At 46.5% G+C, this 25,456-nt stretch overlaps 1 protein-coding gene across 9 annotated transcripts; it reads left to right on the top strand.

Moving 5' to 3' along the window:
* The first annotated feature begins 1,649 nt into the window (after positions 1-1,649).
* On the top strand, positions 1,650-23,838 carry FBXO21 (F-box protein 21). 9 transcript variants are annotated; one of them, XM_083373560.1, is made up of 15 exons: positions 1,650-1,903; positions 6,124-6,259; positions 7,081-7,175; positions 8,563-8,684; positions 9,681-9,827; positions 10,640-10,776; positions 11,180-11,316; positions 13,088-13,264; positions 14,573-14,705; positions 16,315-16,505; positions 18,533-18,690; positions 21,069-21,308; positions 22,799-22,973; positions 23,069-23,197; positions 23,366-23,838. In XM_083373560.1, exons 1-12 carry the CDS (start codon positions 1,656-1,658, stop codon positions 21,242-21,244), a joined length of 1,857 nt encoding a protein of 618 aa, XP_083229686.1. In that variant the 5' UTR covers positions 1,650-1,655; the 3' UTR covers positions 21,245-21,308; positions 22,799-22,973; positions 23,069-23,197; positions 23,366-23,838. The 9 variants fall into 9 exon arrangements, with proteins under 9 accessions (XP_083229686.1, XP_083229687.1, XP_083229689.1 ...); XM_083373561.1 differs by having other exon boundaries at positions 21,069-21,311; XM_083373563.1 differs by having other exon boundaries at positions 10,637-10,776; positions 21,069-21,180; positions 23,072-23,197.
* Positions 23,839-25,456: the final 1,618 nt, after the last annotated feature.

Genomic DNA, 25,456 nt, shown 5'->3' with positions numbered 1-25,456 from the left:
TATGGCTTATGTCCATGCCAAGACCAACGCACCAGGGCTTACTTAAGCATGAATCAACCAGGATTCCATCATGCCCAGCAAACATCTAACTACAAAGATGTCAACCCTCTTTGGAATTAGTGCAAACTGATAGGTCATCACTGAGAATTGGGCAACATATAAATTATCAGTATAAATCAATGGTTCTCAATCTCAGTGTAGGAGATGAGTGGGTTGAACCCAAGGGTGGGGGTCAAATGCATCATCATTTTTGGAATCTCTATCTGCCCCCTTCTAAAAGGGCTAAATCCAGCCCCACTTGAGAGTCTATAGACTCTTATCTGGTGCCAATTCTCCTGGACCGTTAGTAGTTCAGATTCTTGCCTATAGATAGTATGAAATAAAGTTACAATACTTTTGAACTCTATCCTGGCTCCTGACTTCTTGCACCTGACACTCAGTGCATTTAAGATGAATAGGAATAGGAAAGAATAGACTAGACTAGACGGGAAGGGAACTTGGAGATCTTCTAGTCCAACCCGTCCACTTTCTTCTTAAAAACTTCCAGGGATGGAGCACCCACAGCTTCTGGAGGCAGGTTGTTCCACTGGTAAATTGTCCTTACTGTTAGGAAATTTCTCCTTAGTTCCAGGTTGCTTCTCTCCTTGATTAGTTTCCATCTGTTGCTTCTTGTCCTGCCTACATTTGGATATATTTGAGCAGTACAGTCAGCAAAGAGTTAGATCAGGGCTCTTCAAACTTGGCCATTTTGACTTGTGGACTTCCAACTCCCAGAATTCCTCAGTCAGACACGCCTGGCTGAGGAATTCTGGGAGTTGAAGTTGACACGCCTGGCTGAGGAATTCTGGGAGTTGAAGTTGACACGCCTGGCTGAGGAATTCTGGGAGTTGAAGTTGACACGCCTGGCTGAGGAATTCTGGGAGTTGAAGTCCAGAAGTCATAAAAAGGGCCAAGTTTGAAGACCTCCCGAGTTAAGATTGTTCCTTGTCCTGCCTTCAGGTGCTTTGGAGAACAGATTGACCCCCTCTTCTTCGGGGCAGCCCTTCAAATATTGGAAGACTGCTATCCTAGTCCTTTTTTTTTCGTTAAGACTAGCCTAGGCATTCCCAATCCCAGCCACCCTTCCTTCTTTCTATGCTTTAGCCCAGGAGTCTTCAAACTTGGCCCTTTTTATGACTTGTGGACTTCAACTCCCAGAATTCCTCAGCCAGCGTGCCTGGCTGAGGAATTCTGGGAGTTGAAGTCCACAAGTCATAAAAGGGCCAAGTTTGAAGACCCCTGCTTTAGCCTCCAATAGTCCCCCTGATCGTCTTGGCGGCTCTTCTCTGCACCAGGGGGGGTGGGGCTTCAACTGCCAGAACGCGCGGGGCATTCTGGGAGTTGGAGTCCACCCTTCTGAAAGGGATCCGAGCTTGAGAAACGCCGGTGCAAATCGAATAAGAACCAATCAAACCGAACGAATCGATTAAAAACAACAACAACAATCCATCCTCGGCTCCGTCCCGTCGAGCAGGAGCCAGACCACCCGGCGGCGGCGGAGGAAAGCCACGTGCGCCTCTCCCGCCGCGCAGGCGCCTTGCGGTCGTCCCCCGGGGATTTTGTTCCCCCTCCCTCCCGCTGCGCATGCGCCGCGCCAGCCTCTCGAGAGACGCAAGATGGCGGCGGCCGAGCGGGAGGCCAGCGAGGCGGCGGCGGCCAAAGAGGCCGAGGAGCAGCGCGAGGGCCCCGGCCTGGCCCCGGCCCCGCTCGGCTTGACGGAGCTGCCCGGCGAGCTGCTGGAGCTCATCTTGTGCTGCGGCTCGCTGGGCGCCGCCGACCTGGCCCGCCTGGCCTGCACCTGCCGCCACCTGAGGGAGGCCTGCCAGCCCCGCGGGAAGGTCTGGCGGGAGCAGCTGCGGCGCAGGTGGGCGGGGGGAGAGCGCGGGGGAAGAGCGGGCCGGCGGGGTGGGTGGGGGGGAGCTGCTGCCGGGTTTCGCTGCAGGGTGTCTGGGCATGTGCAGAGCGCAGGGGGAGAAGACGGGGTTACTCCCAACCAGGAGGAATTTCCGGGTTTTGCACCGACCAGGGTGTCTGGGCATGTGCAGAGCGCAGGGGGAGAGGAGGGGATACTCCCAACCAGGAGGAACTTCCGGGTTTTGCACCACTTGTGCACCAGGGTGTCTGGGCATGTGCAGAGCGCAGGGGTAGAAGACGGGGTTACTCCCAACCAGGAGGAACTTCCGGGTTTTGCACTGGCCAGGGTGTCTGGGCATGTGCAGAGCGCAGGGGAAGAGGAGGGGTTATTCCCAACCTGGAGGAACTTCCGGGTTTTGCACCACTTGTGCACCAGGGTGTCTGGGCATGTGCAAAGCGCAGGGGGAGAGGAGGGGTTATTCCCAACCTGGAGGAACTTCCGGGTTTTGCACCACTTGTGCACCAGGGTGTCTGAGCATGTGCAGAGCGCATGGGGAGAGGAGAGGTTATTCCCAACCAGGAGGAACTTCCGGGTTTTGCACCACTTGTGCACCAGGGTGTCTGGGCATGTGCAGAGCGCAGGGGGAGAGGAGGGGATACTCCCAACCAGGAGGAACTTCCGGGTTTTGCACCACTTGTGCACCAGGGTGTCTGGGCATGTGCAGAGCGCAGGGGTAGAAGACGGGGTTACTCCCAACCAGGAGGAACTTCCGGGTTTTGCACTGGCCAGGGTGTCTGGGCATGTGCAGAGCACAGGGGAAGAGGAGGGGTTACTCCCAACCTGGAGGAACTTCCGGGTTTTGCACCGACCAGGGTGTCTGGGCATGTGCAGAGCGCAGGGGAAGAGGAGGGGTTATTCCCAACCTGGAGGAACTTCCGGGTTTTGCACCACTTGTGCACCAGGGTGTCTGGGCATGTGCAAAGCGCAGGGGGAGAGGAGGGGTTATTCCCAACCTGGAGGAACTTCCGGGTTTTGCACCACTTGTGCACCAGGGTGTCTGAGCATGTGCAGAGCGCATGGGGAGAGGAGAGGTTATTCCCAACCAGGAGGAACTTCCGGGTTTTGCACCACTTGTGCACCAGGGTGTCTGGGCATGTGCAGAGCGCAGGGGGAGAGGAGGGGATACTCCCAACCAGGAGGAACTTCCGGGTTTTGCACCACTTGTGCACCAGGGTGTCTGGGCATGTGCAGAGCGCAGGGGTAGAAGACGGGGTTACTCCCAACCAGGAGGAACTTCCGGGTTTTGCACTGGCCAGGGTGTCTGGGCATGTGCAGAGCACAGGGGAAGAGGAGGGGTTACTCCCAACCTGGAGGAACTTCCGGGTTTTGCACCGACCAGGGTGTCTGGGAATGTGCAGAGCGTAGGGGGTAGAGGACGGGCTTACTTTGAAACAGGAGGAACTTCTGGGTTTCTGGGCATAGCCAGGAACAACGAGGCTTCTGAGCATGGGCAGATGGCTGGGGCCCAGGAGGAGGGATGGAATTCCAGCTAGGAAGAGCTTCTGGGTTTGCAGCACAAACTTGCATGCATTTGGATGTCAGGTTGTGTGAAGGGATGCTTTTGGGCATGTGCAAAGAGCCTGGAGCAAGGAAGAGGGATCTGAACGAATAGTCATAACTTGAGGACCTGTCCGGACAAATCAAAATTCTGTTCCTAAACAAAAGGACGTGTCAGGCATGGCCTTCCCCTCACTCTTACCTGCTGTGGCTGTGATTGTACAATCCCGGGCTGCATTCAGTAGGGACATTTGGACTTTGGAAAAAAAAACCCCTCCCCAGTATAGATGCCCCCCCCCACCTGCCCCCAGCCACGTTTAAAAAATCTTTTGCATGCTTCATTTTGTAGTTATTCAGAGATTAGAATGGCTCAATCCTGTTGGCCTTTTTCAAGGCTTTAAAAACTTGGCTATGGATTCACGCCTGGAGCTAACAATGTGTTATTTGGCTTGACTGTTAGTTGATTAATCATCATGGCTGCTGTTTGTGGATGTTTTTACTGTTTTAATGTCTTTTTAAAATTGTTTTATAATTTTAGAATTGTAAACCGCCCAGAGTCACTTGTTGAGTTGGGCGGCTATAGAAATTGGATGAATGAATCATACATGCTATCATCCTAGCTGTGACTTCAAAAAAACCCCTAGTTAAAAATGTAGAATGCTTTTATAGGCATCTGGTTGTCCTCGCTTACGTTAAAACTTTTTTTATTGTTATTATATTACTATCTGGAGTTAACAAAAGGCAGCGTTTGTGAGGAATGCTTCCAATAACTGACCTTGCCATTCCCAAAGCTTCTATTGTTTTGTTGTTGTTGTTGTATCTGCTTGCTTTCATCTATGCCTTATGCAGTTCCTTTTCAGCGATAGATGAATTTAGTAGCATGAAGGCCAGCGAGTGCCAAATGACTCTTTGCCTGGAATATGGTCCGGCTACATTATTATTGCAACTGTTTATTTTAGGCCAGCAGCTAGGGAATAATTCCTACAACTGAATTTGCGGGAGAGGATTTAAAGCCCTCGGATGGTTAATTACTTAAAATGGAGCCTGGGCCAAAGGAACAGGGTCAATAACTCTTCGCTTGCCAGAAAGTCTCACGTTCAAAGAAATGGCTGCTTTGGGAAGGCAGGCCTCTATTATCGCCAGCCCACATGGTTGGATCTGAATCTTTGGTCCAATTTGGGCTGCTGGCACGCTGACGCCGATCCCTGAATCGCGGACCACAGGTTGGAAGCAAACTCAGAGTTTTAGCTTGCGGATTGGTTCCGCCTCTTCTGCAGGTGCAGACGGAATATCTGCTTCCTTTGAACTGTTCAGTCGGAGTTTTACAAGCCAACTGGCAGTTGGAAAAAGGGAAAAAGGAAAGGAAAAAAAAAGCTTGTCTTCCCTTGCCAAGACATGCACAGAGCCAGGCAAACTTCGCCTTCTCCCTGGAAGAGAAAATTCACATCTATCTCTTTCCAGCTCTCTCCTCATTATTGACTCTGCAAGTGTTAATGGAAATGCTTGCAAGTTGTACTTCGCTCTCTAGCTGGGAAAGGAAGAGAGATTATCAGTAAAAAAAATCCTGAGCAAAAAATTATATGTTGCGGGGCATCATTGCAAACCAGATACGGTGATGTGGTTTATTTAGAGTTCTCTGTGGAGATGCTCCAGGCCGTGGTTGTTCCAAAGGTGCTTTTCCAGAGGCAACTGGACTTCCTTTGTTTTTTCCTTGGAAGTCATTTCGCTTCTCATCCAAGAAGCTTCTTCAGTTCTGACCTGGTTTATTTGAGATGCCTCCTTTTATTTATGAAAAACGCCTGTGTGGCCATCCCAATTGAATCGTGCATCATGGATCTGAGTCACAGATAAGTTAAGCGGAATTTGCTGCATTAGATTACTTCAATGATTTCTCTTGGAACATTCACATAGTATGGCAAATAAATTTGATACTATTTGTTCAGTCACATCTGCATTACGACCCTTCTTCCCCTTTGACTTAGCCATTATAGTGGTTTTTAGGCACCAGTCCACTTTTGAAGGAACAGCCTCCCTAGCTGAAGGAAAAGGAAGAAGCCATCGGTGGCCGCACCAGAATGATGTCATTAAGCTGTTTGTTTTTATGTAATTAGAAGATTCTGTCATCGAAGAGGATATGGTGGGTCTGTTGTGGACTGGGATTCCCAAAAATAACAGCTCTGCAGAGCTGAGTGGAAGACGATTGTTTCCATACTAAGCCATTTGTTCAGGATCAGCAGCCAAGTTTGAAAAATTCCCCATCTTCCCCCCCCCCCCTTTCCTGCTCACCCAAATTCAGTGGACAGTCTGCTGCAGTGTTTCTCAGTCTCGGCGACTTTTAAGATATGTGGACTTCAAACTCCCAGAATTCTGGCTGGGGAATTCTGGGAGTTGAAATCCACACGTCTTAAAGCTGCCATGGTTGAGAAACGCCGCTCTATTACATTTCTTTTGGTAGACAGGCAATTACCTAAACTTGTTTAATTTTTTTTTAAAATGTCTCTACAGCAAATCTAAAATAAATGGGTAAAAGACATTTCCCCCCCCCCCTTAATCTGCTAACAAAGCACAGCCTTGGTTTGGTCTGCCCAAATGTTAGCATTTGGTTTGGATTTTTAACTCCCGTGTGGCGACTGACGATGAATTTCCATACGGTTTGTCTTCCTCTGACGCAGGTGGCCTTCTTTAATCAAATACTATAATCAGGCAGACAGTGTGAATTGGCTGGAGGAATACAAAGAACGGCACAGAGCGGGATTGAAAGCCCAAACGATCGTCGCCTCGTTTTCCAAAAGGTTCTTTTCAGAGCACGTAAGATTTTTCTGGTTGATCTTGCAAATAAAAGTCAAATGTGTTGTTGTTCTTTGTTATTTGCTGGCTGGGCAATTCTGGGACTTGACGTCTGCCCATCTTAAATCAGGCTGGCTGGGGAATTCTGGGACTTGAGTCCACCCATCTTAAAGTTGCCAAGATGGGGGGGGGGGGGAACCTGGTCTAAGCAGTGGTTCTTCCTCCTGTCTTTCCAAGGCTGTTCCCACAGATCTGGAGATAAAATGGAGGTTGTTACCTGGAGCTCCTGGGTATCAAATCTAAGAATAATCACATGCCGAGAATGCAGGTTGTCCTCAACGTATGACCATTTGTTCAACAACCAAGGGCCTCCCCCACCCCACCCCGAGGAATCCCTGGCTCCACATAATGACCGCAATGGGAGATGCAGGACTGTGTGGTCACCTTAATGACCACAACAACTTACGACCATAATTCTGGGTTCAACTGTGGTTTGTAAGTCAAGGACCACCTGTTTTTTTTTATTTTAGAGGCATACACCCCATGAATCAAAGTAAAGGTGTTTTCTTTCTCAGTTTGCCCCCAACATGGAAACTCTGCCCCCCCCCCCCACACACACACTAATTTAAACAGCTTTGCTTCAAACTCTCAACAGGCTTCATTGGGCCTTGGAGAAGTCAAATCTGCTATAGCGGTTTCATCTCGTTCAACAAGTGGTCCTTTTTCTTCTCAAAACAATGAGCCAGTCTAACAGCTAGAGATGAAATGGTGTCTGATTATTCTTGAGGTTGTTGCAGAAAGCTTCTTGAGCAGTGAGATCATTGCCCTGTTTTTCCATTTAGGTGCCCTGTGATGGCTTCACTGATATTGAGACTCTGGATTGCCCCAGCCATTTCTTTGAGGATGAGCTGATGTCCATTCTTAATACAGCAGGCAGGTGAGGCTGACTCTTCAACCCTAGGAAAGAACTGTTTGGCTGTTTCCTCAGGGTGCGTAGCATAGACGTCAACTTGTTATGTTTCACTTTTAAATTACACTGGTCTCCTGCCTCTTTCCCAAGGAGCTCGAGACCAGCCCACCTATCTCGCTAACAAACCTTTGAGGGAGATTCAGCTGAAAAAATCACCTTACAAGCATTAAGAATTCAGCTACATCAGGGGTCTTCAAACTTGGCCCTTTGATGACTTGTGGACTTCAGCTCCCAGAATTCCTCAGCCAGGCATGCCTGGCTGAGGAATTCTGGGAGTTGAAGTCCACAGGTCATCAAAGGGCCATTTTTGAAGACCCATGATCTATATATCACTAAAAGCTCTCGTACTAGTCACCTTGAACTGCGTGAAATGATGCATCACAGGGCAACAATTTTGGACCCAAGCTACCTCATATGAGTTGACATACAGAATGCCTCCAAAATCCAGGACCCGTGACTCTAATTGGGCAAATTTTGTAAAAGATTTTATGGCATACACACCATCATAAAACATTTTATGACACCATCCAGAGCGTTATAAAAGATTTCCCTTTGATCGGGCTGTCCAGTTCAACGGGGGCTACTTTCAAGGCACATACATCTCTGAATGTCTCCTTGAATTGTTAAGAATTGTTAAGAATTAGAAGCTCTGCCGTTGTTGAAGGTGTTGAGAATCTGGTAAGAATATATCTCTGAAAGGAAGACTCAAAGAGTGAGGAGTTGGGTTGGAGCTAACAAAATATCTTAACATGTATTTGTGAAACTTTTCACGTGTATTTGTGAAAATATTTCAGATCTATAGCTCCCAAATCTGCAGCAAGGGATCGTCTTTAAACAGAACTGAAATTCTGTGGTAATGCAGTGGTTAGAAGGTGGTATTGCAGGCTAATTCTGCCGACTGCCAACAGATCGATTCTGTCCGGCTCAAGGTTGACTCCGCCTTCCATCCTTCCGAGGTCGGTAAAACGACCCAGATTGCTGGGGCAAGATGTTGACTTTGTAAACCACTTAGACAGGGCTGTAAAGCAGTGTGAAGCGATATACAAGTCTTAAATGCTGTTGCTAGTTTCTGTAAGTTTCCTATCATAAGATGATATCAAGATCCATGGATGAATTTATCTTTATAAACAACAACAAATAAATGCTAGTATTTTAATAACCTGTTTTTTTCCCTCTAGGCTCTTGATTGTCTTTCTTGTTTTATGGCTAAAATCGCTTTTAAGGATTCCGCTTTACAATCCTAGTCTGTTTTCAACTCTTCTGGGTGTTTTAGATATATATTTTTTATTATCAAATCTCCATGCTGCCCGTCTTGCTAAGGTGACTAACCACAGTGGTTTCCTTTACTCTGCAGGAAAGGGCTGACCTGGAAGTACTATGCAAAGAAAATTCTTTACTTCCTGCGGCAACAGAACATTTTAAAGAAACTGAAGACTTACCTTGAGTATTCAGCAGATCAGCAATCCTTTTTAGAAGGTTAGTAATGTCCCAGAAAGTTTGACACGGACACAGTGTAGTATTTGAGAGACTATAAGACACATTTGTAGGAAACAACCTAATATTTAAAGAATTGTAACAAAGTAAGACACAACAAAATAAGACAGGAGAGTTGTTTAAAGGAATGGGAGATTAGCATAGATCCGTGGTGGTGAACCTATGGCATGCGTGCCACAGGTGGCACGCAGAACCTTCTGTGGGCACACGCGCCGTCACCCCAGTCCCAGCTGGGTTTTAGAAAACCCTTTTCGCTTTAGGAATCCGCCGCCTTGTGCAAAAAAAAGAGGTTCAATCAATCAATCAATTTTAACTTCTTGGGGAAAAAAATCTCGCAAAGTTGGAATTGATTGATTGAACTTTTTAGTCCCACCCAGTCTGCCGTCAATAAAAAAAAATGACCCTGTTAAAAGTTAAAAATTTTAAATGTTAAAATATATCCATCCACCGGGACCTGAAGACCTGGCTCTTCGAGCTTTCTGGCCTAGACTGAGAGTATTAACTGGGGTTTTAATTGTATTTTTAATTGTAATTGGGTTATATTTCAAGGTTAGTTGTAATTATTTTAATTGTTTTTAATTTTTGTAACTTGTTGCATTGTTTTAAAAAACCGCCCTGAGTCCTACAGGAGAAGGGTGGTATATAAGTTTAATAAAATAAATAAATAAATAAATTTGAACTCAATTTTCCCACTGAGGTTGGGCAGCCGACTCGTGATTCAGTGTTTCTCAAACACAACCAGTTTAAGATATTGGGCTGCTGGCTGGAGAATTCTGGGAGTTGAAGTCTACACGTCATGAACTGGTTGAGGTCGAAGAACACTGCTCTAGTTTGATTTCATGCACCTAAGTTAGTGGGGCCTTCACCTAAATGTCTACTCTATGATTCTCTTCATTCTGTGTGAAAATGATGTTTCTACTCAAGATTGTAGTCTGCCCTCCCAAACCCACGTCCTGGATCTCTCCTGTCTTTATCCAGGGGCTGTGCTGATTGACCAGTACTGTAACCCTTTGTCGGACATCACATTCAAGAGTATCCAGGCTCAGATTGACGACATTGCTGCTAAAGTTTGTAAATATCTCAAATCCAAAAACCCCAGACATCCCACCGTGGACCGAAAAGCAGGTACGGCATGCAGTTCTCTTGGGTCAACGTTTTGCTGTGGTAGACCTGTGGAAACCCATCCAACTGGGGCGGGCGCTCTATTGCAACAAATTTTGGACTTGGCTCATCAATCAATTTAACCCATCCATGGGTAACTGGGGCTCTAGTGATCAATTTGCCTTGGCTGGATAGTTAACTCCCGCAGTTCCCCAACCAGTGTGGTCGTTGCTGAGCATTCCAAGATTTGAAGTCCACAGATCTGAAGTTGGAATAATACAGTTGTGACCGCACTGCAGCTTCCAGCAGTAGAGCACGTTGGGAGTTGTCATTCAGCCACACCTGAAGAACATAGGTTGCACACCTCTGCTTTAGTCTCTAATGCAAGGGTCTTCAAACTTGGCCCTTTGATAACCGGTGGACTTCAACTCCCAGAATTCCTCAGCCACTGAAGTCCACCAGTCATCAAAGGGCCAAGTTTGAAGACCCCTGCCCTAATGTCTAGCTTTTGCTAGTTGGGTGGAAAAATAGGAAGAGGGAAGGTTACATACTCCAAAGGGAGATGTAAAGTATTTGCATTTGTTAGTTTAAACAAATAAACCAAACGAGGCGATGTGGAAACCCTATACCTTTGTTTTATTTCTTTTATTACATTTTCATGCTGCCAAAAGGTACCTGTGGGGACCCATCGTTCTCTTTATCAGCCTGACCAGCCTTGCTGACAAAACTTGGGGGGAGGGGGGATGATAGTTCTAACGGAAGAAAGATGAGGTACAAATAAATAAGAATGTGCCTTTCTCTTTTTTTTTCCATGGCCTGCCTTCTTTTTGAAGAAGAAGAGGTCTTGGTAGTCCCTCAGCTGGAGCTTCAGGGGCAGGTCCTCGATGCCATGAACTGCGTCCTCTATGAGCAGCTGAAATACCAAGGAAACGAGCTGGATTATTACAACTGTCAGAATTCATACATCCATCAGGTACGGCGTTTTCTTTCACCGGACAAGGCCCTGTCGTTCAGCTGGGTGGGCACGTAGTCCTTGACTTATAACCGGTCACTTAACCTTTGTTCCAAGTAGCAACGGTACCTACCTGGGGTCCTCGCAACCCGTGTTCAGAGTTCTCAAGGTCACCTACTGTCTTCTGTGGTCAGATGGCCAGGTTTGTGAGTGCTCAGCAACCAGGTTTCATTTACGTTAACGGCCGTAACTCGCTGACTATAATATCCTCAAACGTCTCGGCACAACATTGATGCAGTTCAGCTTCCCCAAGCGTACTAATTCCGGGGACTCTCTTATCTTCCCCCTGTTTTTAGCATTGTTTTTTTTTAAATCTAGTTCCAAGGAGCAGCCAAGCCTTCTCATCCTTCTCACTGTCCTTCAGGTTTTGATTAGCAGGACCGGAATCCCCATCAGCTTGTCGGTGCTGTATTTGACAATTGCCAAGCAGTTGGGCGTCCAGCTTGAGGCGGTCAATTTCCCCAGTCACTTTCTGCTCAGATGGTGCCAGGGAAAAGAAGGGTAAGCTTCGATTTTATTTTATTTTTATTTTTCCCCCCTTCTGTGCCTCCCTGAGCTAGCAAGACTTATCTCCGTCAACGCTACCTTTAAACGTCCCAGGTTGCAATTATTTTTTTTTTATTCCATTTATATCCCGCCCTTCTCCGAAGACTCAGGGCGGCTTACAAGCTTAGCAGTAGCCTTCATTCTATGTATATGCCTGCTTATTAGGGCTTTCCCACACACCCCAAGCGGCATTATTACAAAGTCAGCTTAATTGCCCCCAACAATCTGGGTCCTCATTTTACCTACCTCGGAAGGATGGAAGGCTGAGTCAACCTTGAGCCTGGTGGGACGCGAACCTGCACTAATTGCAGGCAGCTGGTGTTACTTAAGGAGGCATCAGCCCACTGCTCCACTGAGGCTCTTTTATTTATTTTATTTTATTTTAATCCCATTTATATCCCGCCCTTCTCCGAAGACTCAGGGCGGCTTACAAGCTGAGCAGTAGCCTTCATTCTATGTATATGCCTGCTTGTTAGGGCTTTCACACACACACCCCAAGCGGCATTATTACAAAGTCAGCTTAATTGCCCCCAACAATCTGGGTCCTCATTCTCTAGTTAAACCGTGCCAGACAGTGAAGTCATAGTTTTTTGTTTGTTTTTTTTAAAAAGGAGGGGTTATATTGTGTTTTCTTCCATGAAAGAAAAATGGCGGTGCTCATTTCGAAGGCCCTGTTACTTAGTAATAGAGAAATCCGTCATCACGAGCATCGTCCCACAGTCTCATTAGCTCCGGCAGAAGAGGCTGGCGTGGGAACAGAAAGCGATCGATCCACCCTGCCAGGGCGCTCTCGATGTTACAGGCTGATGAGGGCGCAGCTGTCTGGAAGGAAAAGAAGCAGATTTTCCCCGCCGATGAAGCAGCTTTTTCACTCGCCGGCCGCCCGTGATGCTTTCAGAATCCTATTGATTCTCCTCGACGTTTCGGTGGCGCCTCTTTCCCACCATCCAGCTCTTGGCCGGAGACGGAGCCTCGTCTTCCCCCCTCTGGCGTTTTGCAAAAGCTCCATTTAAGCTTCAAAACGGGGCTCCGGGTTCAGGCTCCTGGAGGGCTCAAAGAAGAGATGGGCTTTGCGTCAGCCCTGCAAGTTAGTCTGGGAGGTACTAGCTCTTGTCGTAAGCAAGGCAAGGCTGGCGGAGGAATTCTGGGAGCTGAAGTCCGCAAGTCTTAAAAAGTTGCCAAGTTTGAAGACGCCTGTTGTAAGGCTACGTTACCAGAACTCAGCGACCACAACCGAGTCCCCAATTTCTGGGGCGAAATGAGACGGTTGTTAAGTGTATGTTTGCCTCATTTTACGGCCTTTCTTGCCACAGTTGTTAAGTCAGCCACACCGTTGTTAAGTGAATCTGGATTCCCCCATTGATTTTGCTTGTCAGAAGGTCCCAAAAAGAGGGTTCACGTGACCCCCCCAGGTCACCGTCACACACACCTCCGCAACTGTCATAAATATATGGCAGTTACCAAGCGTTCCGAATTTTGATCACATGACCGTGGGGATGCTGCGACGGTCATAAGTGTGAAAAACAGTCGTACGTCGCTTTTTCCAGAGCCGGTGTAACTTCGAACCGTCACTAAATGAACTGTTGTATGTTGAGGACTAGCTGTGTTTCTCCCCTCCTTTGCTTCCACTTTCTAGAAAACTAGGGAGGGTCCTGTCCAGCGCCAAAGGTGAGCAGAAGCACGATGAGAAACAAATTCCCCCTTGGTTTTGGTTTTCTTTTGTCAGGAGCACAAATATATTTGACTACACATACATTGATGCTTTTGGGAAGGGGCGGCAGCTGACGGTCAAAGAATGTGAATACTTGATTGGGCACCACGTGACGGAGGAATTTTACGGTGTGGCAACAGCCAAAGAGGTTCTGCAGCGTATGGTGGGCAACTTGCTAAATATTGGAAAGCGGTAAGAATCAGCCAAGATTGCATTAGTGTTTCCGTTGCGTTAGAGGAGGTCCAAGTCCTCATTGACCATGGAGATCCATGGTCCACATTGAACATGAAGGTCCAGGTCCTCACTTTACCATGGAGGTCCAGGTCCCCATTGATCATGAAGGTCCCATTGACCATGGAGTTCCAAGTCTCCATTGACCATGGAGGTCCAAGTTCTCATTGACCATGGAGGTCCAGGTCCCCATTGATCATGAAGGTCCAAGTCCCCATTGACCATGGAGTTCCAAGTCTCCATTGACCATGGAAGTCCAGGTGCCCACTGATCATGGAGGTCCAGGTCTCCATTGACCATGGAGGTCCAGGTCTCCATTGACCATGGAGATCCATGGTCCACATTGATCATGAAGGTCCAGGTCCTCACTTTACCATGGAGGTCCAAGTTCTCATTGACCATGGAGTTCCAGGTCCCCATTGATCATGAAGGTCCAAGTCCCCATTGACCATGGAAGTCCAGGTCCCCACTGATCATGGAGGTCCAAGTCCCCATTGACCATGGAGGTCCAAGTCTCCATTGACCATGGAGATCCATGGTCCACATTGATCATGAAGGTCCAGGTCCTCACTTTACCATAGAGGTCCAGGTTCTCATTGATCATGGAGGTCCAAGTCCCCATTGACCATGGAGGTCCAAGTCCCCATTGACCATGGAGGTGCAAGTTCTCATTGATCATGGAGGTCCAGGTCCACATTGATCTTGGAGGTCCAGGTCCATATATCCTGACTGAGAACAATTATCCAGTGGAAGGACTTGCCTCCAGAAGTTGTGAGTGCTCCAGTACTGGAGGCTTTCAAGAAGAGACTGGATAGCCATTTGTCTGGAACAGTATAGAGTGGAGGCCCTATACTGTTCCGGACAATCAGCTGTCCAGTCTCTTCTTGAAAGCCTCCAATGAGCAGGGGGTTGGATCAGAAGACCTCAGAGGTCCCTTCCAGCTCCATTATTCCATTATCATTCTGGAACATGGAAGGGTGACGAGAAAAGGCAGCAAGATTTCAGCTAACCCTTGAAAGAAGCTTCGAAACAGCAGCAGTTGTTTGACAGTGAAAGAAAAGGGAACAGTTGTATCGTAGCTCTTGACCAGCAGCAGTGTATAAGCAACATTAATTATGCATTTGAGGCAAGATCTGGGGTTGGTGACTTCTGTGGTGAAGGACAGGTCCGCTAACTGTGTAGTTAACTGGCAGTGGGACATCGTAGCTAGGTGAGGGAAAATGTATCTATGAAAACATGACACTGAACGTGTTGGCCCCTGTTTGCTAGGGAAAGCACTGACCAGTCCTACCAGCTCCTGAGGGACTCTTTGGACTTGTATTTGGCCATGTATCCGGACAACGTCCAGCATCTAATGCTCCAAGCGAGACTCTATTTCCACCTTGGGATCTGGCCAGAGAAGGTACTTTGGATTCGTGTTACGTAGGTGAGGTATCCGATACGTGAAGTAAGCAAAGGGATGGAATGGATGTTGCCTCTCCTAAAGAGCATGGTCGTCTCTCCTTCTGCTTTCTCTTCTCTTTTGAACAATTGGTGGATGTTGAACTCAACCACTTTGCATTTTTGGATAGCCCCGTTATGACCCCCAGTACTTGCTTCTCTTAATTGGCCAAACTCCTACAAGCCTTAAAACAGGGGGTCTTCAAACTTGGCCCTTTGATGACTTGTGGACTCCAGTTCCCAGAATTCCTCAGCCAAGCGTGCCTGGCTGAGGAATTCTGGGAGTTGAAGTCCACAGGTCATAAAAGGGCCATGTTTGAAGACCCCTGCCTTAAAATCATTGTTGGCAAGCACTGTCTGATAGAATTCTCACATATCTTTCCCCCCCCCCCCCTCTATCTTACAGTCCTTTGTGGCTCCAAAGGACTTTTTTAAAAAAATCCTGTTCAGTTTTTGAATGAGTTGTGTCACCATCTGGATATTAGTCTCTGTATCGCTGGTTGTTTGATTGATTTACTGCTGTTATTTTAGCCACTTGTTTTTCTGTAACTTTTTTTTTAACCTGTTGCCTTTTCTGTATAAATCAACTTTGTTATTCTTGCAGGGTGAGGATTTTTTTTTTTTAAATTAAAAGTTGCTGGATTGTGTCTAGGTTTCCTGAAAAAGCAAAAAAAAAAAAAAAACCCCGATATTTCAGTTCTTGCTTATTTAACTTATCTTTTGGAGCTGTGCAATAACAGTATTTTGTGTGTTTTTGTCTTTTAAACCATCTTCAGAGGACAGTGTATCCTGAAAGGCAGTTTAAAAAAACACACGCACAACTACATAAATTCAGAGAAAGCTAGCTCGCTTTTGTAATCTTTGGACTAAAATCGTTTTCAAGACCTGTCTCTGAAATCAGAAAATAGAATTTCTCTCTCCCCCTCTAATTATACCAAATGGAATGAAAAAAGAGGGAGGGGAAATCCTGGAATGTTTGTTTAAGCTTCAGTGCATTCTGTTATGATTAATATATTTGTTGATTAACTTACAAAAAGAGTGTGAAAAAGCAGTGCGCTTAATTGTCCCACAACTACTGGTGGTCCTTGACTTGCAACTGATTGCTTAGTTGATTGTTCAAAGTTACAATGGATTCCCCCCCCCCCCAAAAAAAAGGTACTTACAAATTTCTAGCTGTTTGCAGTGTTCTGTGGTCGTGTGACTGCAACTTACGGTGGGTTTTTTCCCCCTGCAAATCAGCATTTACGTCTGGTTTATGGCAAACAAACCCCACCCGTTTGTGGACAGCGTGCTTGCTTACTGAGCGCGGCTTTGCTTAATGACCATGGTGATTTGCTTAATGACCACCACCAAAAAGAATTATAAAAATTGAATCAGTCGCACGGTCACCCGTTGTAACTACCGGCGTGGCTTACCGTTGTAATTGTGGGCTCAGCTACCTAAGTCGTAAGTCGAGGACTAGGTTGCCCTTTGCGAAGTTCTGAGAGGGTAAAATGAACATCCTCGATTGGATATTTACTAAATGTCGAGTTGCAGGGTGGTTGATTGGCAGCTGTCCCCCTCTGTTAAAGGTTCTGGACATCTTGCAGCACATTCAGGCCTTGGACCCCTCCCAGCAAGGAGCCGTGGGGTATTTAGTTCAGCACACCCTGGAGCACATCGAGCGTCGGAAAGAAGAGGCCGGTCCCGACGTGAAGCTTCATTCCGACGAGAAACACAAAGAGATCCTCTTTTCCGTTGGCTTGGTTATGAAACACAAAAGGTGAGGCCGCCCCGCCTGCCCACACTTTCCCAACGGGGTTCTGTGGCTGCAAAAGTAGGAATCGACACTTGTAGAACCAAAGTATGGTACAAGATGGGCGTGTTTCGTCAGCTTTCTAAGGTGGACCAGTTCAGGAAACCACATGACCAAGTGGGACTCAATGACTTCCCAAATGGATTATCTCATCTCATCTCATCTCATCTTTCTTTCTCTCCCCGTCTCTCTCTCTCTCTCTCTCTCTCTCTCTCTCTCTCTCTCTCTCTCTCTCTCTCTTTCTCTCCGCATGTGTGTCTCTCATCTCTTTCTCTCTCTCTCTCTCTCTCTCTTCCCATGTGTGTGTCTCTCTCATCTCTCTCCGTTTCTCTTTCTCTTTCTCTCCCCATCTCTCATCTCTCTGTTTCTCTCTCTCTCCCCGTGTGTGTCTGTGTCATCTGTTTTTCTCTTTCTTTCTCTTCCTCTCTTTCTCTCCCCATGTCTCTCTCTATCTCTCTTTCTTTCTCTTTCTCTGCCCATGTGTGTCTCTCATCTGTTTCTCTCTCTCTCTCTCCCCGTCTGTGTGACTCTCTCTCATCTCTCTGTTTCTCTTTCTTTCTCTTCCTCTCTCTGTCCCTCCCTCCCTCCCTCTCTCATACATACATATCTGTCATCTAGTTTGACCAATCATCTGTCTATTACCGATCTATCATCTGTCTTCCTATCTGTCTTATCAAATTTCTACGTATGCGTATTTTATTCATACACAGTGGGTAGGCAGTGTGGGGGCATATTTCCGAGGCTGGCCTTTTTGGCAGCCACGAAGGCAGCCCAATCCTGACTTCCACCCCACATTTCTTGGAAGGCCAACTTTTAAGATAGCTGCTCGTCACTGTTCCTTAATCTCCCAGGACCTCCTCCGCCACCCCAGTTTATTTTTATCCTTCTCCCCACCCCCAGCAACCGGGCAGGCTTCCATAAGTCTCCCAACATGCAGCCTTTTCCATCTCTGCTTAGAATATTTCTGGGGAAGGGGGGGAAACTCTTGACTTCTAGATGAAGCTGCTGACAAGTAACAATTCCGGAAAGGACATACTCAGTAAAGAAATATCCCAAAGATGCTTTTTCACGAGGCAGATATCTTCAAAGAAAAACAAGAAAGTCCAGTTTCCTCGTGAAAAAGCATCCTTGGGATCACTATGAGCTGGATGACTTGAGAAATTCTGTTCACGTTCAGTAAAGAAACATGTAATAAATGTGGTTCTAGGTGAGGTGTTTTTCACCGCTAGCCACAAGAAGGAGAACATAAGTTGTTCTAAGTTGCAGCATATGGGTGAGTCTCCCCATAAGTCATGAATGAGATTGTGGGTTTATATGTCTAGAATAAAGGAGAATATTTGTAGCTTGGGATTGAAATGAGGGGTCCTTGCTGCTCTCTGAGCTTGGTTGTTTTGTTTTTTTTTTGTTTTTTTTTTTTGCAGACGTTTCATGACCCAACTAGGTAACATCATCAATGCTAGAAGAGAGTTGATAGTTTATATTCTAGTGGTTTGCCCTGACAGTGTCAGTGGGAGTTGTCTAAGATATTCTTTGGTTGGGCTGTTCACTGTTGGCTTGCATCAACACTGACAGGGCATGCCACTAGAATATAAATTGACAGCAAGCCCCATTCCTTACTAGCACTGATGATGTTACCCAGTTTGGGTAATGAAACGTCTGCAAGAAAACAACCAAGCTCAGAGAGCACCAAGGACCCCATAATCTTCCTCCTCCTCCTCCTCCTCCTCCTCCTCCTCCTCCTCCTCAAACCCCACTCCCTTCTAGCACTGATGATGTTACCTACTTGGCTCATGAAACGTCTGCGAGAAATCAACCACGCTCAGCGAGCACCAAGGACCCCTTATACATCTACATTGCCAAAGAGTTTTCACCCAAGCAGACACGGCTTACAATGCTATTTTGCAGTGTCCATCCTTGTTCTCCATACAGAACCTCTCAGCCTGCCTTCCTCAAGCACTGATGGCCTGGCGGTTCTTCTTTCTGCTTCAATTTAGATATGGCTACAACTGTGTCATCTATGGTTGGGACCCAGCATGCATGATGGGACATGAATGGATCCGAAACATGAATGTCCACAGCCTGCCCCATGGTCCTCAGCAGCCTTTCTACAATGTTTTAGTGGAAGATGGCTCGTGCCGATACGCTGCCCAAGGTAGGCAGGCAGTATTTCCAACAAGCTTATGCGTGGTTGCTTATCCACTATTTGAAAGAAAGTGGATCTTGAAAGAAAAAAAATGAAGAGAGGGAGGAAAGAAAGAGAAAGAAAGAGAGAAAGAAAAAGAAAGAAAGAAAGAAGAAAGAAAATGATTATTGAATATTGAAATAAAACGTAGACCAGTGCAGGGTAGTTAATTAATATAAAGATTCCCTTTCAGTAAGCTATGGTCAAAATTAATAGGGTAGAGCTGGGAAGATTTTGCTGAAGAGGTGACTTCCTTGCAGAGTGAGATACAAGACCGTGGCAGTTGCCACATTTGCCTGCTCAGCAAATCAGGCTGGAAAACTTGAGGCTTCAAGGCTGTAATTCCAATCATACATCATGCAGACTTTTTAATTTTTAAGACGTGTAATCTCAAGAATTGACCTCAGACCCAGAAGTGAACAAGATTCACTGTCATTCCAACATCAAAGACCATTCTCGGTATCTCCGGGTTCATACGATTTCAACAAAGGAGGCTATTTGAACAAGCCGGCCTGGTCTGATGGGTTTGGAGTTTTAACATTGATTTTAACTAATGTACTGCATCGGGCACAATTATTTAATGTTTTTTTTAACTTTCGTATCTTGTATTTTTGATATTTATTGCCCCGTACACCGCCCTGAGTCCTTCGGGAGAAGGGCGGTATAAAAATCAAATAAATCTCAATCTAAAATCTATTTGTGCTCAAGTTTGAAAGGGTTAGGGCTCTGCTGTTTCTTGATAGTGCCGGGGAAACTCCCACTAACTCCCAGTCAACTGGTCTCCACAGTGCTGGTCTAAATGGAAATTCAGGATAGGACAGCTTCCCGAAGGACAAATTTTAGTAGTGGTTATGTGGGTTTTCACCTAGGTGGGACTCACAATAGCCATTGCGTCTTCCACAATAAGACGGAAGGAAAACCAATCTGCAAATTTCCTGTTATTTTCAGCCAGGTTGATCTTTATAGCTATTTAGCCATTTTAGGCTTAGAATAAATGGTTTTCCCAGCAGAGGGCACTCTGTACAATTGCAGCTTGCGATTAAGAATAGTTTTTCTCACGTCTGCCTTGCTTCCCTTCGCCCTCCTCTTGCCCCAATACTTTAAACTTGGTCTACAACTCAGCTTGGGTTATAGGGATATAAAAAAAAATTCCGTCTCCAGGGAAATTACATCCAGGAATCTGACCAAAACACAGAAGAGCTTTAAAGACCTCGTAATCAAAATTAAAATAGGACAGCCACGCCATAGAAACAGAGAGAAGGAACGTGAAACATATACGCAGTCTTTAAGGACACCGCACACGGCCATATTCTTTCTCCTCCACTGAGAATTGTCCTAGTCCTAAAATTGCTCTTTCTTAGGGAAAAAGAAACAGCAACTTTTCTGTAAGATGGGCACAGCAAATGCAAAAAAAGAGAGAAAGAGAGAGAGAGAGTAGCTTTTCAAGAAAAAGGAGATCTCAACAGCTTTGCTTTTTGTTCAGCCTCTTCATTTCAAATAACAGCTGAAGTTGACAGATAACGACAAGCAGAAACATGGGTGTCAAATCCCACCCATCTGGGCAAGGTCAAAAAAAGGAGGAATTGCATAGATTTCAGGAAGGTGTACAGGTAGTCCTCCCACTTGCAACCACAGTTGAGCCCCAGATTTCTGTCGCTAAGTGAGACAGTTGTTAAGTGAGTTCTGCTCCGCTTTATTTATTTATTTACTTTATAATTGAATTTCTATACCGCCCTTCTCCCGAAGGACTCAGGGCAATAAAAGCACTACAAAAGTTACAAAATTAAAAGTAAATTAAATTAATGAAGCCCTAACAATAAATAATTAAAAATACCCCAAACCGTTAAACCAGGCCGGCCTGTTCAAATAAATAGGTTTTCAGATCCCGGCGGAAAGAGCAAAGGTCGGGAGCCATCTGTAGCTCAACCGGGAATTGATTCCAAAGGTCTGGCACGTCCACAGAGAATGCTCTCCCCCTGGGGGCCGCAAGCCGACATTCTCTGACCGACGGCACCCTGAGGAGGTCCTCTCTGTGGGAGCGCACAGGACGAAGGGAAGATGACGCCGGCAGCAGGTGCTCCTGTAAGTAATCCGGACCCATGCCATTTAGGGCTTTATAGGTCATCACCAGCACCTTGAATCTCACCCGGAGGGCAACCGGAAGCCAATGCAGCTTTATGACCTTCCTGGCCACAATTGTTAAGTGAATCTGGCTTATTAACCCCACTGAGTTAAGCTGCCAAAAGATTCCTCTCCTCTCTCCTCTCTCTTGGTTGCTTCTCTCTTGCGCTTCTCTCCTTGGCGGTTCCACCCTTCACGCGGTCTCTCCCTTACCCTTCCCTCTGCAGAGAATCTGGAACTCAACCCAGACCCTCACGAGATCCCTCACCCGGACATCGGCCGCTACTTCGAGGAGTTTGCTGACACCTACTACGTGGCCAACCCAGAGTTGGAGATTCGGTACCCCGAGGATATGGCGCTCACCCGTTTAGCTGGCCAGAAAACTGAAGAGAGCCAAGAATGAGATCTTTGGGTTTTTCCTTATCCACTTCCTCTTTGCAAGGACAGGGGGGGGGAAAAAAAACTTTGTGGTGAGAATTTCATCACGAGAAAGCTGCTGGTCCTAGGGCAACTGCATTTCGCTAGCTAGCAGCAGGACGTTGTGTTATGCAACCCCTCGATTGCGTTGTGTCGGGGTTTGTAAAAACCCTGTGACTCATGCAAAGTTCAGAGACCCAGCGAAGAACCTCTGAGACTTAAAAAGTTCTTACTCTGGAAATTCTGAGCGGACCTGCCAGATGGAAGCTGTGGATGGTTTCTAGTTGGGACTTTCTAGAGCTAACACAACATCTGTCTGGGTTCAACTTTGGCCAGCAATGAAGTGCCAAACCCTGAGGAATGACATTGATGCACCCTTAACTCAAAGAGCTCGTAGAAACGCTGTCAGGATTTCTCTCCGCTGCTTCAGAACAGCAACTCATTTTTATTTTTATTTTTTTAAAAAAAACAATTGCACTGGGTTGTTTATCCCCCCTGCAAGTTTCTTGAACTCACATTCCAGCACACACACACATACACACACACACACACACACACACACACACACAGAGTGCCACCTTGGTGATGATGCTAGAGATGAATGATCTCTTCCTTTTGTTCTGCTCGTTTGCTTGTTGTTCACTCCATCAAAAAAAGGATAAACAACATAAGCAGCAGTATTTCTCAAACGTAACGCTGGGAGGAAAAAAAAAAAAAAAGGACGTAGCATTATTGTCTAAGAGTTCCCTTTTCTCAGGGAAAAGATCAAGAGCCGGTTGATTTGCAAGCCGCCCGGCCGAAAAGACGGATCAGGCTTTCAGTCAGGCGTCGTAAAATAATACGTCGCAAGGCCGCGGGATATGTAATTTCTAAATTGGCGCCTCTTGAGCTGCAGAGTTGCAGTTTTGACACTCTTTGGAGTGCGTGCCTGGGGCCAGAGAAGGCAAGCTTTTAATCCTCTCGTTGTAAAGGATAAAATGATAGGCTCCGACGATCTTAGTCCTGAAGATTGCTGTTTTGTCGCAGTGAAATTGTTATTTTCAGGATCGCCCTTCGTTTGCATGCTGTGTTTTCGTATTCTCTTTGGCAAGCGCATTTGCCCGTGAAATTTAGGGTTTTAGCCTACAGGAAACGTCTTCAAACAGCTCAGAGGGGTTCGAGTGAAGATTGTCGCTCTGGGAACACCTCTGCGCCCCCCTGACAGGCATGCGGCTAGTCCTCGGCTTAATGGAGGCTGCCCCTTATAGTCATAAGCCATGATAAGACACGTTCCGGAGAGAGAGAGAGAAGTTCTCTTGAGGGTTTGCGCCAGCACAAGCCTAAAAGCTTGGAAGAATAAAGTTTCGGTCCTGGTGACCGACTCGGATTGGATCCCGCAATAAGCCGTCGTCGGTCATAAAGCGGGTCATCACACAACCAACCCAATTTTACGGCCTCTTGTGCGCTCTGCTCAAGAATCCAATCATGGTAGTTAAAACAAGCCCATTGTTCACGCTGGGGCATTTGTGATGAAAAACTGAAGTAAATGCTTGGTTTTCAGCAAACGTCCCGTTGCAGCCGTGTGACACCCCCACCCCAGGACCCTGTACCTGATTGCTGAGCACCCCGAAATGCAGACGCAGGCGAGGGACTCTCGGTTGGAACTTCGGAACCAGGACGTAAAACAGCTTTTGGGAGGCCCGGCGTAATTTTGGAACAGTCGCTAGGCGACCGTTGTAAGTCGAGGACTACCTGCTGGCTGTGGAGCTGAATCCCTGGGGTGGGGGGGGTGGGGGTTACATCAGACTGAAATATTTATCCCTCGCAACAGCAGCTGCCAAGAGCGATTAGCTCCCTTGAGACCGGAGCCCGCGCCGACGCCCAGACGCTGCACGACGTCCGAATGGTCCTGGGAGATCCAGCGAAGATGACAACCGCCTATGCAGAGAAGTCTGATGGGGTGAGGAAAAAAAAAACCTACTTTAAAGGGAATTGCAGAAGCCAAATTGGAGGAACTGACCTAGGCAGTTCCCGCAGGACCACCCTCTGGTTGATTTTTTTGGGGGGTGGTGTTTCTTAGCAATACAGAGTCCAAATTTTAGCAATACACGGTCTCTCTCGTTGGCAGGGAGATGCTGCAATTCAGAAATGAACGATGAAGCTGCCTCCAACTGCAACCTTGAGCCCGCAGCTGGCTGTGGGTCCCTGTTACCCTGGGTCAGATAATCGAGAGTTTTTTGCATTTTCCCCTCTCTGGATTGTTGGGGGTCTGATGCATGCATGCCATACTCTTTTCTCTTTTTTTTCTCCTGAACTTCTATTGCCCCCCCCTCAAGCGCTTGCAACTTCTTCATCTGAAAGGTGCTATATGAATCCACCCGTTCCTCTCTTATCCACCCATCTATTTACCTTCAAGGATTTTGAAGTTACTGGGGGGAAAGGAAAAAAAAACAACAGAATTTGTACAGCCCATCAATACCATCTGCAGTTTTGAACGTAAAAGGCGCTATTTATTTTTTAGGAGAGTTACAAATGTAGGGATGTGTTTCCCTCCCAGTACTCCGTGGTATTTCTGGAATAAAATGACGCCCTTTTAAGCTTGTAACAGTGCAATATTCTTTCTCATGTAAAGCCGTTTCTTTTCTTGGGGCGTTTTCTGTATCTTGAGTTAGGCAGAAGTCAGTGGGAAGTCCTAACTCCTAAAAACGCTTGATAACTGGGATTACCAATTTACGAAATTTGAACCCGCGATAATTGTTAGGTTAACATTTGAGCTGACTCGCTGGCTCAAGTATTTTTTTGAAAGGATATTATAATGATATTTTTCTAAAGGGTAGGAAAAAGGGGTTTGGGCTTCAAGCCAGCTTGGAATTAATTTCCTTTCTGCCCGCCTTCAACCAAATCCCAACTGTTCTGGAAAAGCTCTCAGCTTTTCTCTTAAAAAGACAAAACATTTTGCACATTCTTAAGAGGTGTTTTTTTTTTCTTGATCACTTCATATGCCCAATTTGCACTCTGCTCCTGATAGTAAACGACTTAAGTCTCAAAAGAGTCGACCCCTGGATTCCATCATAGTAGCTAAATCTTCTTTATCCATAAAATCATTACACATTCAAGGTGGGGGAGAAATAAAAGAATTAAAAGTAAGACTGTTACCTGATCTTTAAGGCTTATATTTATTCATTGGGAAAATTTATATGGCCGCCTACTTGCTGATGGCGACTCAAGGCGGCTTACAGGAAATAAAAACACAATATAAAAGAAAATAAAAATATTTATTTTATAAAAAAAAATAACCCCCCACCCTGGCACTCATGCCAGCCATTTAATGGGCTCCATCCCTGTGCATTCCACAGGCCTGCTAGCAGAAAACCACTCCTGGAAGAGTGTCAGGAGTGGGGGCCGGTCTAATTTCCAGAAGGATGATGTTCCAGAGGGAGGGAGCCACCACGGAGAAGGTCCTTGTGGGTCCTGCCAGATGTATCTCCTTAGGGGACGGGACCCACAAAATTCCTTGCCTCTGCTCTAGTGGGTTGGGTGGATGTGACCGGCAAGAGACCCATACCTTTGGAAGTGAATTGCATTGAGTTTAGGGCAAGGGGGTCTTCAAACTTGGCCTTTTGATGATTTGCGGACTTCAGAATTCCTGAGCCAGCGGGCCTGGCTGAGGAATTCTGGGAGTTGAAGTCCACAAGTCATCAAAGGGCCAAGTTTGAAGACCCCTGACATAATGTGAGGGCGAAATAATGCTCACTCAAAAAGAGCTTAAACTGGTGTTTCTCAACCACGGCCAGTTTAAGAGGTGTGGACTTCAGCTCCCAGAATTCCTCAGCCAGCGTGCTTGGCTGAGGAATTCTGGGAGTTGAAGTCCACAAGTCATCAAAGGGCCAGGTTTGAAGACCCCTTGGTTTAGGGGAACTTGCTCCCAAGCATATGAGCAGGTGCTTTACCAAGAAGAACGCAGAAAGAGACGGGTGGCCAGCTGTAGGAATGACTCCCTTTTTCAGCAGCGACCAGCCTAGTGCCTCAATGTTCACGCTTCAGGTAGGAAAGGCCTCTCTTATTTTCCCTCTTGGTCTTCCTCAGATAAACTAGCTGTTGAAATGACATCATCTTACCATCGTGATGCCTGTGGAGATTCTCAATCATCCAGGTCACGGTTGTCCCAAAGGTGCTTTTTCAAAAAAAAAAAAAAAGGCAACTGAACTTTTCTTGCTTT

Source organism: Vipera ursinii (genome assembly GCF_947247035.1).
Source record: "Vipera ursinii genome assembly, chromosome: 14".
NCBI classification, from domain to species: domain Eukaryota; kingdom Metazoa; phylum Chordata; class Lepidosauria; order Squamata; family Viperidae; genus Vipera; species Vipera ursinii.
This window is presented reverse-complemented; position numbering and strand designations above follow the sequence as displayed.

Coding starts and splice junctions, on each gene's coding strand:
- FBXO21 (XM_083373559.1), top strand. CDS start 1,656: ATGGCGGCGGCCGAGCGGGAGGCCAGCGAGGCGGCGGCGGCCAAAGAG. Junction 14,706..16,314: donor TTGGGATCTGGCCAGAGAAG/GTACTTTGGATT, acceptor CCTCTGTTAAAG/GTTCTGGACATCTTGCAGCA. Junction 16,506..18,532: donor TTGGTTATGAAACACAAAAG/GTGAGGCCGCCC, acceptor GCTTCAATTTAG/ATATGGCTACAACTGTGTCA.